Source organism: Gambusia affinis, linkage group LG21, assembly GCF_019740435.1.
Source record: "Gambusia affinis linkage group LG21, SWU_Gaff_1.0, whole genome shotgun sequence".
NCBI lineage: Eukaryota > Metazoa > Chordata > Actinopteri > Cyprinodontiformes > Poeciliidae > Gambusia > Gambusia affinis.
Genome location: NC_057888.1, coordinates 3,317,060 through 3,330,218, shown reverse-complemented (window position 1 = coordinate 3,330,218; position 13,159 = coordinate 3,317,060). Strand labels below are relative to the sequence as shown.

The 13,159-nt window shown below is 37.8% G+C and overlaps 1 protein-coding gene across 2 annotated transcripts in view; it reads right to left on the bottom strand.

Moving 5' to 3' along the window:
• LOC122824189 (cadherin-10-like) overlaps window positions 1-13,159 on the bottom strand; it is a 38,963-nt gene that overhangs the window by 16,516 nt on the left and 9,288 nt on the right. For both annotated transcript variants that reach the window (XM_044104485.1, XM_044104484.1), the window contains exon 3: window positions 3,187-3,481. In XM_044104485.1, the coding sequence (XP_043960420.1) occupies window positions 3,187-3,481 (295 nt within the window). The remainder of the gene's footprint in view (window positions 1-3,186; window positions 3,482-13,159) is intronic.

Genomic DNA, 13,159 nt, shown 5'->3' with positions numbered 1-13,159 from the left:
TATCCAGCCGAGCGTTTCAGCAACCCCCCCTGCACATACTGTCCTTGGCATTCAGGAGACCTCTGCCATGTCCTGTTTGGGTCTGACTGTCTCTGTGCATACTAATGATCCCCTGAACATCTGTCTCACTTAGTTCCTCCACCGATAGCGTAAAGGGAAGAGGGGGTTGCTGATTCTCCATGGCTGGCTGCCTTGATAAAGTAACGTGTTCAGTTTCAACATGTGAGGCAGCTTATTAGTCCACAGATGAGTAGCGGTGACCCTGACACACACCTCTCCCCCGCAGCCTGTGCAGCTGGGAAAACTGAGGACACCCATTTATGAATTCCAAATTGAGTATTGTTATTTGTCATAAAGGCAATTGGTTTTTTGATTTACCCCTGATTGCTCCTGTGTATTAATTTGCGGCTTCGTAATTGAGGATTGATTTCAGCTTGCATGCATTATTTTCATAAGCTTTGTTTATATTCAAGCCAACCGATTTATTCCCATTACTTGAATTCGAATGGAGTGCAATGAAGCAAACACTTAATTGGAAAGACTGTGACAATCTAAACTTTCAATATTTCAGCTGCCTATTAAAAATGGCAAATGGCATTACTTATTATGAATGCCCAATGAGGCTGACCAAACATAGCAGTCAGAAAACTGCAGAAAAGCTGCACATTATCACAGTAACTTGTCTCATCTGCATTTAAAAACTGCCTTACGATAAATGCTGGCCAGTAAGTTATTGCAATAAATGATAATACTGTTGTTTTGAAAGCATTTTTAATGGATTAATAATGCAAAAAGATTCTCAATGATCAATAAGGTTGAAATTCTAATGAAGTTTCAAGACTCCACCTAGATATTTTTGCTTATTTAAATTGTATGAAGTTCTTTAAATGTCTTGAGTAAATATTTTTGCCCATTTCCCCATAACAGCTGTAACTTTCAATCTCTAGCAGTTATTTCCACAATTTACTGTCTATTAAAAGACCATTTCATCGGAGTAAACCAAAGAGAAACATACTCCCTGCAACGGCAGGAGTGAAATTACCATAATAACCTGATATTGGCTGGAAGGCGCAACGTCTCCCCTTTTCAGAAACGTTGGAAATGATCAGATAGCTCAAAGTATGGTGGCGTTAGGGTGCCGCAAAGTTGGCGACATATTTGAGCCGATAAGGGTCAACGCTGGAACTGAGAGAGAATTTAAATGAATAAACAAAACAACAGAACAAATAAAATTACTTATGAAGTCTCTGTAAACCAAACTGTCCTTCAAAAAATGGGCTAGTTTAGAACAAAGAACCAAACTGAAGAATTTTGTCCTCCATTTTTAGGTAGAAAGAGAGAAAAAAGAGAAAAATCATGCAAATGAGCTCATCTTAATTTATCATGCAAATAATTGATTTATTGCTTATTGCAACACTCCTCCTTACCATATTCTATTCATTCTGTACCGACCACCCATAACATTATGACCGCTGGGCTGCAAAATGAGCAGCGTCTATGTTCTGTTTGCCTAGGACTTGCAGTTCATCCAAATAGCAAAGGGGCTCATCATCAAAACGTTGTAGGCAGGGATCAAAGAAAGAGAGAACGGAGGTGCTCATCCAAGCCCTCGACCTCAATAAATCCAAATCTGATGCAATCTAATGGCATCTGCGGGAAGCAAGGCGAAACCATCCTGCAAATCCACAGGGCCCAAAGGATCTAACGCAAACTTTCTGGTACAAGAAACTTACAGGGACCCATGCTCTAACAGCATAATATGGCGAAAAGTCTGACTTACTTTTAGGCAGCTTTGATGTAGTTTCTATTAATATTAATCACAATTTGAGTGATAAAATGCTTTTCCTGTAAAATAGAAAGGTTTTCTGTTTGTCTGCAACGCTACTGAGGTACCGTCTGTGCAGATTTCTGTCTGTTTTAGGGCTGCAACTAGCAATTAATCAATTATTCTGATGATTAATCAATTCTAAAATTGACACATTCCACAGACTTTTCATTTCATCCATAAGACTTCTTAGTGCCTCGAAAGCAACAGTATATTCCTGTAGTGAAGCTAAAACTACCAGTCCCAGCCTGGCACTCTTCTAAAAAAAAAAAGAGATTTACTTTGATTTACAGACTAAAGTATTTTTATCTTAAATGCAAATGCATATATTTTTGTATAGTTTTGACTTAATTACTGCTCTGACTGAATATGTTGCTTCAATTTTTTGAGTCTTTACACACTAATGATTAATCGACTACTACATTAGTTGATGATTATTTCAGGAATTGATTAATCACAATTAATAGGATTATTTGTTTCAACCCTACCTTAGTCATTCTAGTGACCTTGAACGTTTTAATATTTTATACTGTATTTTATGTCATAGATGTGCATTTTATATAGACAGTACAACAAATTACAGTTGCTGTTTTCTTGATAAATCTTCTCGTTTATCAAGAAAAATTTCTTTTGATTTTAATTTATTGCTTTCACGATAAACTTCTTATTGATGATACATAAAAAAACAAAACAAAGTATGTTATTTTTGCTGTTCACTTTGAGTTAAACAAATTTTTACACTTATGCAGGAAAAAAATTTCTAGAAAAGTTGTATAAAATTTTCCAAAAGAAAATTTTCTCTTGGAAATTTCTGCATTTAAAATGTTAAAAATGTTTGAGATTAATCTTTTTCTTGCAAATTTTCAACTTCTGAAGCTCAGACATTTCCTATTTTTTCTAGAACATTTGAGATTAATCTCAACTTCTGAGTTTTGTGGTGGAAATTTACTTCTTTTTCTGACAACAATGACCCTAATATGCCGTCATAAATATCAGTCAACATGATTTTTACGTTAGACAAAAATCTAACACCATGTTTTCACAAACTGCTGTTTTCTTCATGATATTATTTATGAGAATATATATTATATAGATAATGGAACCAGCAGCACAATAAAAAGTTGATAATACAGAAAAAGTAACATGCGACTTATGCAAAGCCAATCAGAGCCAAAGCCACAAACTGTCAGTAAACTCTAATAATAATAATAAATATTCCATCATATTCAGGAATTCAAGCTTTGTAGCGACTCTGCATAATGTTTGTCAGATTGGGACCGTGTTTTCTAACAATCAAATGACTCTGCATGTTTTGCATGTTGTAAAAATAATTTTTTGTCAGAACCAAACCAAAAACTCACCAACTTCAGACATTTCCGGGACGCTGGCGTAGTACACCTCCTTTTCAAATCTGGGCGCGTTGTCGTTGATGTCGTGGATTTTTATGTTGAACTCGGTGTCGGGTTCGAGTTCTGTGTTCGTGTTTCTGTCCACGACCTTGGCGTGAAGCGTGTACATGGCTTTCTCTTCCCGGTCCAGCCGCTTGGTGGCGTGGATGTCTCCGGATTTCTCGTCGATCAGAAACAGGGTGCCGGCCCCGTCTCCGGTCAGGACGTACTTCACGGTGCCGTCGCCTTTGTCCGCATTAGAGTGCAGCTGGAAATCAGAAGACAAGTTTGCTCAATACACAGAACAAATTTTAGAAAGTAATTCTGTCGGACTGGAAGGCAACACTTTTAGTTATGGAAATGTTATTTTTCCTCTCTTTTTAACACTAGCTTAACATAGGGATGGACAAAATGGCTGAAAAACGTAACACTGTATAAACATGTTACGTCAGTCAATAGTGATAATTATTTCTTAGTTTCTTGGTATGAATATTTGAAATACTGCCAGACCTTTGGAAGAGGATTAGGGCCACTGAAAAACCAAAGATTTCTGACTTTAATCACAAACTAGTGGCGTGACCTTTCCCGCTTTATCCTGTTTTCACTCCATGGTGTTGGTTTTAAGCACTTATAAGGCCCGGTGCCAAAACCTGAACCCAAAGAGAGAGTGAGGTAGTTGATTCCACCAACCTTTCTAACCTATGAGAGGTCAAGCTAAGTAAACACTTTCTGCCTGCATCTCCCAGAATGCAATGCTCGGAAATGCATTGCTATGTTTTTATTTTTGCAGCAATTTGGAGTAGGGCTGCAGCCAAGCCACTTTAGTTGATGATTAATCCGATTAATTGTTTCAGTCCTAATTTTGAGTATAAATTATTTCTATTACTTGTATCTTCCACAAGTTTTAAGACAATACAGTGCTTAATTTTAAATTCAATTTGACATTGTAGTACTGCAATATTTCCTTGGCTTCTTTACAAACCTACATCTAGTCTATAAATAAAATCTTTGAAACATTAACATTGCTATTTAAATCATAGTTTTTAATTTCTGATGCCTTTGTTTTAGCCGTTTAAAAATAAAAAGCCAGACTGTGTCTGAAACCCCAAACTAAAGGTTCAACTGATTGGCTCTTTTGTTTTTCTAATGTGTAATGATGGACTCAGACTTGAACATCCAGGGCACATAAAGATGGTTATAAAGTCAGGCTTTTATCACCTAAAGAGAATTTCTAGCATTACTCTCCCAAGAAGATTTTTAGAAACTTGTTCAAGCATTTATTTTTACTCAAAATAATTACGGTACGAGTGTCTTCACAGATCTGCCTAAAAAATCACAGTTACAAGCAGAAATAGAGCAGTTACTCCAGTTTTAAAGTTACAACACTGGCTCCCTGTTGCTCAGAGAACAGACTTTAAATTCCTCTATTGGTTTATAAATTATTCAGTGGTTTAGCACCAAATACATTAGAGATCTGTTCTTGCTGTTTCAACCTTCAGGCCTCCAAACATGGAGAAGCAGAATTCAGTTTTTATGCATCACAAATCTGAAACTTCCAGAAAACTGGAAATGTTCCATTTTAGTACAATAAAATGTCACAATTTCACCAAACATTTTGGGCTTGACACACATATCGCATTAAATCTAATTTTCTCTTGGTTTGGGACTTAAAAATACACTATTTAATTAAGGTTTTACGTATTTTACTTACCACACTTATGGTATTCTGATTTCTATCGTCAGAAATTCAAGCGACTCATGCCTATTTTGAATGTTTTAATGTCCTTTCAAATCGTTTCGAATATTCTTCAGCTGTTTCACGGTGGTGCATTACAGCTCCATAGAAACCCCTTGTGAGCGATGAAATAATGATGTAAACCCACCAAGGAATCGGTCTCGGTCTCTAAATCTTCGCCTCCCACTGCGGCGAGGGCGCCATCGCTCATTACTCAAGGTCAAATTATGCTCCGATTTCTCTCCCAGATTGGGCCTTTCAAAAAAAAAATGAGGAAAATCTGACCCAGAGCAACAATTGCTAAAATTAGTCACCTCTGACCCATCGATCACCTTGAAGAGCCTGACGGTGTCGGCGAGGAGTAATGGCGCCATATTGTGACAGACACTTGATTCAAGCTCATTACTGCGCTGGATCTGTCAGCAGATATATTTAGAGCACTATCTCATGGGCTCACATTTTAAATGACGAGGAGTTAGGGACGCGGAGTGTACCTCGGCAGCTTATTAATATTAATGCCTGCATGCTGCGCGGGGAAGTAATTATTTTTTTTTTCTCCTGCGTATGGAAGGAGCGATGCCAACAGCACAACTTTTGGATGGAAATCAGAAAAACGCAACGCCAAGCCGGTCCGCCGCCGTTCCCGGGGAGGCATTAGAGAACGAGGACGACGTTCGAAAACAGGACGGCGTCAAGTTCAAATGAGCAGTATACGCGGGATTTGGCTCTGTATTTGAAGAAAATTTCATGCAGATGAACCCTATTATTCCAAGTCTATTAAAGAAGAATATCAGTCCGCTTGAATGTTTACTTATTCATTGTTGTGAATTTGAATTCTCTCCTGAGCTTTAGGCCAGTGAACCAAGGATTTAAAACGGGATGCTATGGACGTAAAAGCTCCTGCTGCTATTGACTGTAATTTATGGGACAATTTAAGCAGGTAGGAGAGTATTTGTATGAATTTCTTGCCCCCAAAACAAGCTTCTCATTCCAGATAAAAAGCCAAACGGGGAAGACAGGAATTGCAAATTAGCCGGCGCTAGAAATGCAACAGTGCGTAGTATTTGTTAATGCAAACCACATAAAAATAAATGAGAAACGAACACAGAAGCACTTTTTCCCTCTTAAAAACTCATAATTCAACAGTAATCCTTCATCCTATACTTTGAAACCAAATGTTTATCTTGGATATTGTGTGTAGGAGGATGCTGATCTCCTCAGCAACATGAGAGGAACATATTTCATCAACGTTATTCAGAACTGGGACTCTTCAAACTTCTTCTTAATTAGGCCAGAAGAATTTCAGACCACAGGAGTTGCCTTTTTTTCTCCATCTAAAGCTTTTGATTATATTTTGCACTGGTTTTTTATGTGATCATTACCATATTTCCCTGTCTGTGTTGCTAATCCTGTAAAATAAAAATGAATATGAGAATAACAAACAAGCAGCCGTGAAAGACGCCTGTACTTTGCCAACAGAGCAAACATGCTTCCATGAAAATATCTGTCAGTCTTTAGAGAAACTTGTATTTTTAGATAGTGTTGGTGAAAGTTTTTGCACCCAAATGAACTTTTTAACACTACAAAGAAAGTTTAACGCCGACTTTCCATGTTCAGATGATTGATTCAAGGAGATGTCAAAAGTTTGGGAGATTGTTTTACAGCTTAACTTTGCAAACATTTGTAATGTGAACACAGCTATTGACCGCAGCTATAATGCTGATTGTATTTAATAAAATATTTAGAGATGCTACCCGCCAAACAGTCCAGTAGGTTTCTCAGCAACAAATTAATCGGTGGTCGCAATTTGTCCCAAATAAAATGCCCCTTACCTGAAGAAAGTGAACATGCGATAAAGTGTCGGGTTTCCCAGTAACAAGGCGTTTCGGACGAAGAGATTTGGTGGAAAATAATACAAGAAAATGGTTCGACGTTGCCTCTAAAGATCAGGAAAGAGTTTAATCCTTTTCCAAAACTCAAGCAAAGTCTGAACAAATGTGAAGGATAAATTCATGAACAGCTACATGTGTTTGTCATCATTGCACTGTATGCTTAGTGGTTAAATCAAAGATCGATGCGTCAAGCTAAGCCCAAAACAATAATGTTTGCTTTGGCTACAGATGGGTGCAGCTTCTTTATAAAGCAGCAACGTTTTAGGCATGTGGTGCAAATATTCTGGCAAATGTGATCAAACATAGTTCAGATACGTACTAGTAAGTAAATACTCACCCGCTTTTTACAAGTGCTAAATGCACCTGACACAATACGCCAAGAAAGATGTGTAGATTTGATGGAAAAGACAACTGGTCTAATATTTGGAAAATTTTAAAAATAGAAGACAAATATTCACCAACAAAGCCAATTTTGAGCAGCAGGACAACCTAATAAATCCAGCACCTCCTCATGTTATGGCACAACCAAGCTGCTGTGACTCCAGGCGGTTGAGGCTACCGCTAACATACCCCTGGTAGCTAGCTAGCTAGCTAGCTTCTTTACATCTATTACAGGGGACGCAGGTCTTAAATTCCATTCAATGGGGTCTTAAAAAGTTTTAAATTTCAGTTGGTGGAACCTGCCAATGGATTTAAAAATCATTAAGTTCCAGATTTTTCTAGCTTGGGTCGGAACCCTGAGAGCCTTATGTTGCTACCTGACTTAGCCAACCTGCTAACGGCTAACGGCTGCCATGATGAAGAGATTTTCTGTTCGTGTCACCTGTCAGTAGCCTGACTAGTGAGCACAAAACATTTAGATAATAACCTGTTTTTGTCCTCTTTCTTGAAAAATTTCTCACTAAGAGCTTTTGCAAACAAGGAACATTTGTGCAAACAGTGATAGTATGAAATATTTCAAAATGTGCCAGGAACACAGATTTATCCAATAATACCACAAAAACTCCAAACTCCCTCGCTTTAAAGGCTACAAACCAAAGTGTGCGGCTTTTCTCTGACACGTGAATCTATATTCATGACTTAAATCTATATCAGTTTGCACAGCTTGGAAAAAAACGCCTGGGTAATTTTGAATAAGTGTGGCACAAAGTGTTTTTGCACAGCCTCCCCTTAGAAAATCAAATGTTAGCACATCCGCACTATATTTGCAGAGACTTAGCAGCTCGTCTTCCAAGGCCCCGTTGCACAAACACAGCCTCTTCAAGGCCTTACAACAGAAGCACAGAGGAGAGCCTTGATGAGTTAAATCGCTTTGCACAAACACTGAGGAATTGTCAGTAAAGCAGCAAAAAAATCATTGGCAATTCTTGTCAGGTCTCTGGTAAGCATTGCTCGCTGCTGCAAAGAGGAGATAGCAAAATAGAGCACAGAATGGATGCAGAATAATTACTCTTTCTCCTCTCTCTCCCTGTGCCTTTTAAGACCTGGGTTCTTTCCTGTGCTATAATGTCACATCTGCAGGTTAAAGTTGCAGCACGCCGTATCTCTTAATGCGCTTTACGATTTTCCATTACTTACGCAAAAATTTATCAAACGAGGCCTTCCTTTCTGAATTCCCCTGGATGCTTATTGTCCAAATATTAGCACAACAAAGCAAGCTACCTTGAATATTTTAATTTAGGCCAGCACATTTTGTTTACAAGGCACAGCACAATGCAGTGTACCAAGAATTTAATAGGATTTAGCTCACTTCAAACACACCACTCCAGTGCTCCTGAATCCAAAGTTTGCGGCTGTATTGCTCAGCATTGCAAGTGTTCACACTTCACAGCCTCGCTTAAGAAGTAGGCCACCGCAGCTGCAGACAGCACAGAGCTCATACTTACTAATGGCCTTCTCAAAGTATGTTAAAATGAGATTTTTTGTTCTTCCTTTTCCTACTTATGGGACGGTGGTTTTGCACTTGATTGCATAAGATATGAGTGGACAAAAAGATACGCCGTGCTTTTTTTAAAATCACGACGACAGCTGCGACAAAGCAGAGGGTAAAAGGTTGCAAATCCTACAAACGGAATGAGTAATTGTTTGTCTATGTCATTTTCTGGTATCTGTCAGCAGCATTCGGCACGCAAAAGCCTGAAAACGACGTGTCTTTTGAACGCTGCGATAAGCATTATTGTGGAGCAGCAGTGCACCGCTTTTCCTTTCAGCTGAGCAGAGGGCTATAAAAGACTGACAGTTCTTTACATCTAGTTTCACTGCCATAATCAAGAAATCAACCTCAAGTGACAGTTAGTGAGCGTGCAAAGGCTGATTGGAGAGGTTTGATTGAATGTGAAATAAACAAGGTTTCCCACAGTGCACTGCAAAAGGCTATTAAGTGATCTTTATGTGGAAGACCATCAAGGCTTTGATAGCTTTGTACAAAACATGAGTTCTTTTCACAGTTTCATTACTTTCTTTTTTCTGTCTCACTTCTTTTTTTCTTGCAGTCAACTTTGTGATTATATAATTACACAACGTATGTAATGTATAATTTATGTCAATTATGTAATGGGCAATTATGGGGGAAGGAAAGACGTGATTTTCCTTAAAAATAACACTGTAATGAATCAAATTCATATTCTTCTCTTAATCAAGTTTACAGTCTTTGAGGTCAAGTTCAAGTCTTGACGCTAGAAGTACAAAGTTTCAATAAAATCATCCAAACGATGAGCCAAAAGTCAATTTTAGATAATTGACTTTCCAGATAAATCTTTAGTCTTTCACCTCCACTCCAAAGTCCCCAACACAAGTCTTTTTGTCAAAGTCAAACACTGCAAAAACACTAAATATCACCAAGGTTTTTTGTCTAGTTTCTAGTGGAAACATTTTAGTACAATTCAAATAAGACAAAACTAACTGACATGTTTCGTTTCAGCACGATATAAGAGCTTGTTTTATGTCAATTTTTTCTTAATATTGAGAAAAATGTACTACAGTATTTTCACTGGCAAATTACTTCATTTATGTCTTGTAATTGAAATAATCAGCCTGAGGAACAAGTACTTTTTATGTATTTTATATTTTATATACATAATTGGACCTATAGAAATTGTATTTCCTGATCATTTTATATTTTTTTCAAAATGGAAAATGAATATTTATCTAATTGCAGTAAAATCTACAATTAGATAAATATGTTTGGTGTTAAATCATAGCCTACATATTTTAAATCATGAAAATCAAATGTATTTTCTTGATCTTTTTGCAAATTTGTCAAAATGGCTGCCGTGGTTGTAAGGGCGAATATATGTTTGCGTTAAAATTGGCACTGGTTACTGCCAGTGGTGGGCACAGCTAACCAAAAAGATAAGTTCATTAACCACTAAATGTCTGAAGAAGAATCTTACATAGGCTAGAGCTAAACTGCTAAACACACAAAAAAAATTGCAGAAGCTAACATTAAACACATGAAAAATTACCGGAAGCTAATGCTAACCATTAAGACAACTGTCTCTCAGTCTGAGCCACACACCTTCTTCTTCCATTTGACGATTGGCGTGAGACTCGCTAACAGCAAAGTCCTCCGTTTCTGATTCTGCTACATGTCAGTACTTTAAGTTGTATGAATAGGATGACCAATTTTATACACATGATGTAATATAAAGTTAATCCAAGTTATGAAAATGGGTAATATTTTCTGGCAATAATTGGTCAAAAAATGCTGAAGAATGGCAGCCATTTAAAAATGGTGGTCATCCTGAAATTCAATTGGTAAATGGGAAATACGAAAAACATTCAACCTGACCACTTTTTCCTCTGTTTGTTACACCTTCCATTTATTTTGTTTCTATATTACAAACACTAAAATGTTGCTACACACAATTGTAAAAACTACATGGGTATTTAACATATTTTGAATTTTATATTTTATAAAACTACACACACAATTATTTGTGCAAGATTGTACTGAGGTTATTTACTTAATTCATTTTAAGCTGCATAAGAACATAAAAACAAATCAAATTATTTGAATGAAACTTTAAAGTGAATGCAAGTCCATTTTCCTGACTCAAAATGGACCTTTTGTTGATTTCTTTTAATACATAAAACCAAGAGGTTTTTTATGTTCAGTAAATAAATGTAACATTGAATATTAAACAGGCTGTTCTCATTTTTTATTTTGTAGCTCGACACTACAAAGACCTAAAAATAAGTAGTAAAATAAAATGTATTCTGATGTGGACTATAAGTCTATCTCCTGTGATTTATGTAGATAACATGTGCATTATCGATGATGCCTATTCAAAACCCCATGTAGATAATAACAGAAATCTGAATAAGTTTTAACAAAGGCATCACTGCAAGTGCTCTATACAGCTTGGAGAGGTAAAATGGATTCTCTGTGATCGTGATCTCGAGAATCTCACAATCTGGCTGCCTTGAAAGGTGATAGCCACTGGGGAGAAATCAGAAAATGGAGTCAAAATTAGAATACTCCTCTGTTCAAGATGAGTCATAATGTTTTAAGAGATTGAATAGACTTATAATTAAATCCAAAGTGCGGTCTGTTTGCTATTATCAAACTTGTCAGTGAAATAATATGCTTTTTCCTGTATGCATGCTTCCTCTATGAAGTCGTTCTGTTTCTCTGTCAGCGGCAGAAGATTGTGACTGTTGTTAGATTTAGCGATGCGTATCGCCACGCCTCCGCCTGTAAAACAAGAAGCACAGAGCCTTCACCACCACCGCCACCTGTAAATTATTTAACCGTCATGAAGTTCTGACAGTTTAATGACTTTAGACACCAGGAGAGAGCAGAGACGGCGAATGTGATTGCCACAAAAGTTGGATGCCAAGAGGCATCAAAGAGTTTTGGGAAAAAAGGAAAAGTCATTGATGATTCACCGGATGGCTCCTTTTATACTTCACAGCAGCTTCTTTGCTGCATCATCACATATCAGAGAGTGAATTTATATATATTTTTTGATTGATATGTTTTCTTCCTTTCCATTTTGTCTCTCTTTTCTGTTTATTATACGCTGCACCTTTCTCCTCACCCACATCAGGATGATAGTTTCTGCAGAGGAAGTTGTCATCCCCCCACCCCTCTCCACTCAACCCTTTCACGAGACACTTGTTTTCTCCGGAGACTGAGGTGCCTGATGAAAGCAAGCCTTCTTCTGAGAAAATTGGGTGTTGACAGTCGCCTCATTTCCCTCTCCGAGTTGATAACGGCGGCGTTCCACCATGCTGCCTATCGTTACGTTGAGCCGGTGAGCTGACAGGAACCACTCTGATCTCCGGGACTGCAGATGAGAAGAGTTGTCCCAAAACTCTCTCGGATCGGTTGTAGTCCTTAAATTTGATCTCAACGCTGAATCTCATGCTGATAATGTGTCCAGCCTCCTTATCGTACTTTTAGGAAGTATCTTTTTCTGTGGAATAAGTTCCTAACCTATGAAGACCTTACTACAAAGACAAAGTCTCTTGTTTTCCTAGTTTTGAAGACTGGTCAAGAGAATGCCCCCTGCAAAACAGTTTTAAAGGGGATGTATTATGCAAATTTGTACGTTTTTGTACATTTCCATTTGAGTCTCTACTGCTTCTAAACAGTCCAGCTGGTTTTTGGCAACAATATTTTGTTTTTTGGTGTCTGGAAAATAAGCCATTTCAGAGAAATCAGCAGGCACTGCCCTCTCACCTAGTGACCCTGGCCCGTTACCTAGCAAACCCTGCAAAGCCCAGTCTGTTACCTAGCAACCCAAGCTGAGCTTCAGCACATTTGGTCAGTTGGTTTTACTTCTGTATGCCGTGGAAAATGGCTGCTGGAAAAGACAAGTGATTTTTTTTTTTTTTTTTTCTTTTCTTTTCCCCTCCAGGGGTCTTTTATGGGCTCTAGTGTCCCTTATGAGAAGGTAGGCTGACAGGAAAGGGGGAAGACATGCGGTAAATGTCGATGGGGCCGGGAATCGAACCCGGGACGGCCACGTCGAGGACTCCAAACGCGCCACCACAGCACGCCCAAAGACAAGTGTTTTGTTGTTGATTTCTGACCAATCAGAATTCAAAAATACTTTATTGATCCCAAATGGAAATTAAATATTGTTGTAACTTATTAATTCAGATTCTTCAATGAGTTATTGTAGATAGTGAAGGATGTTAGCAAGAAATATATCCTGTAGCGGTCTATATTACAGCGAATCTGCAGAAGCCTCTTACTGAAAACACACTGTTTTTCTAAGACAGTCTTATGGAGAGCATGGTCAAGGTTGTCCATGATTTCATTAGTTTTATAAAGAATCCTTCTTTGTGTCGTCACCTCCAGAGACTCCGC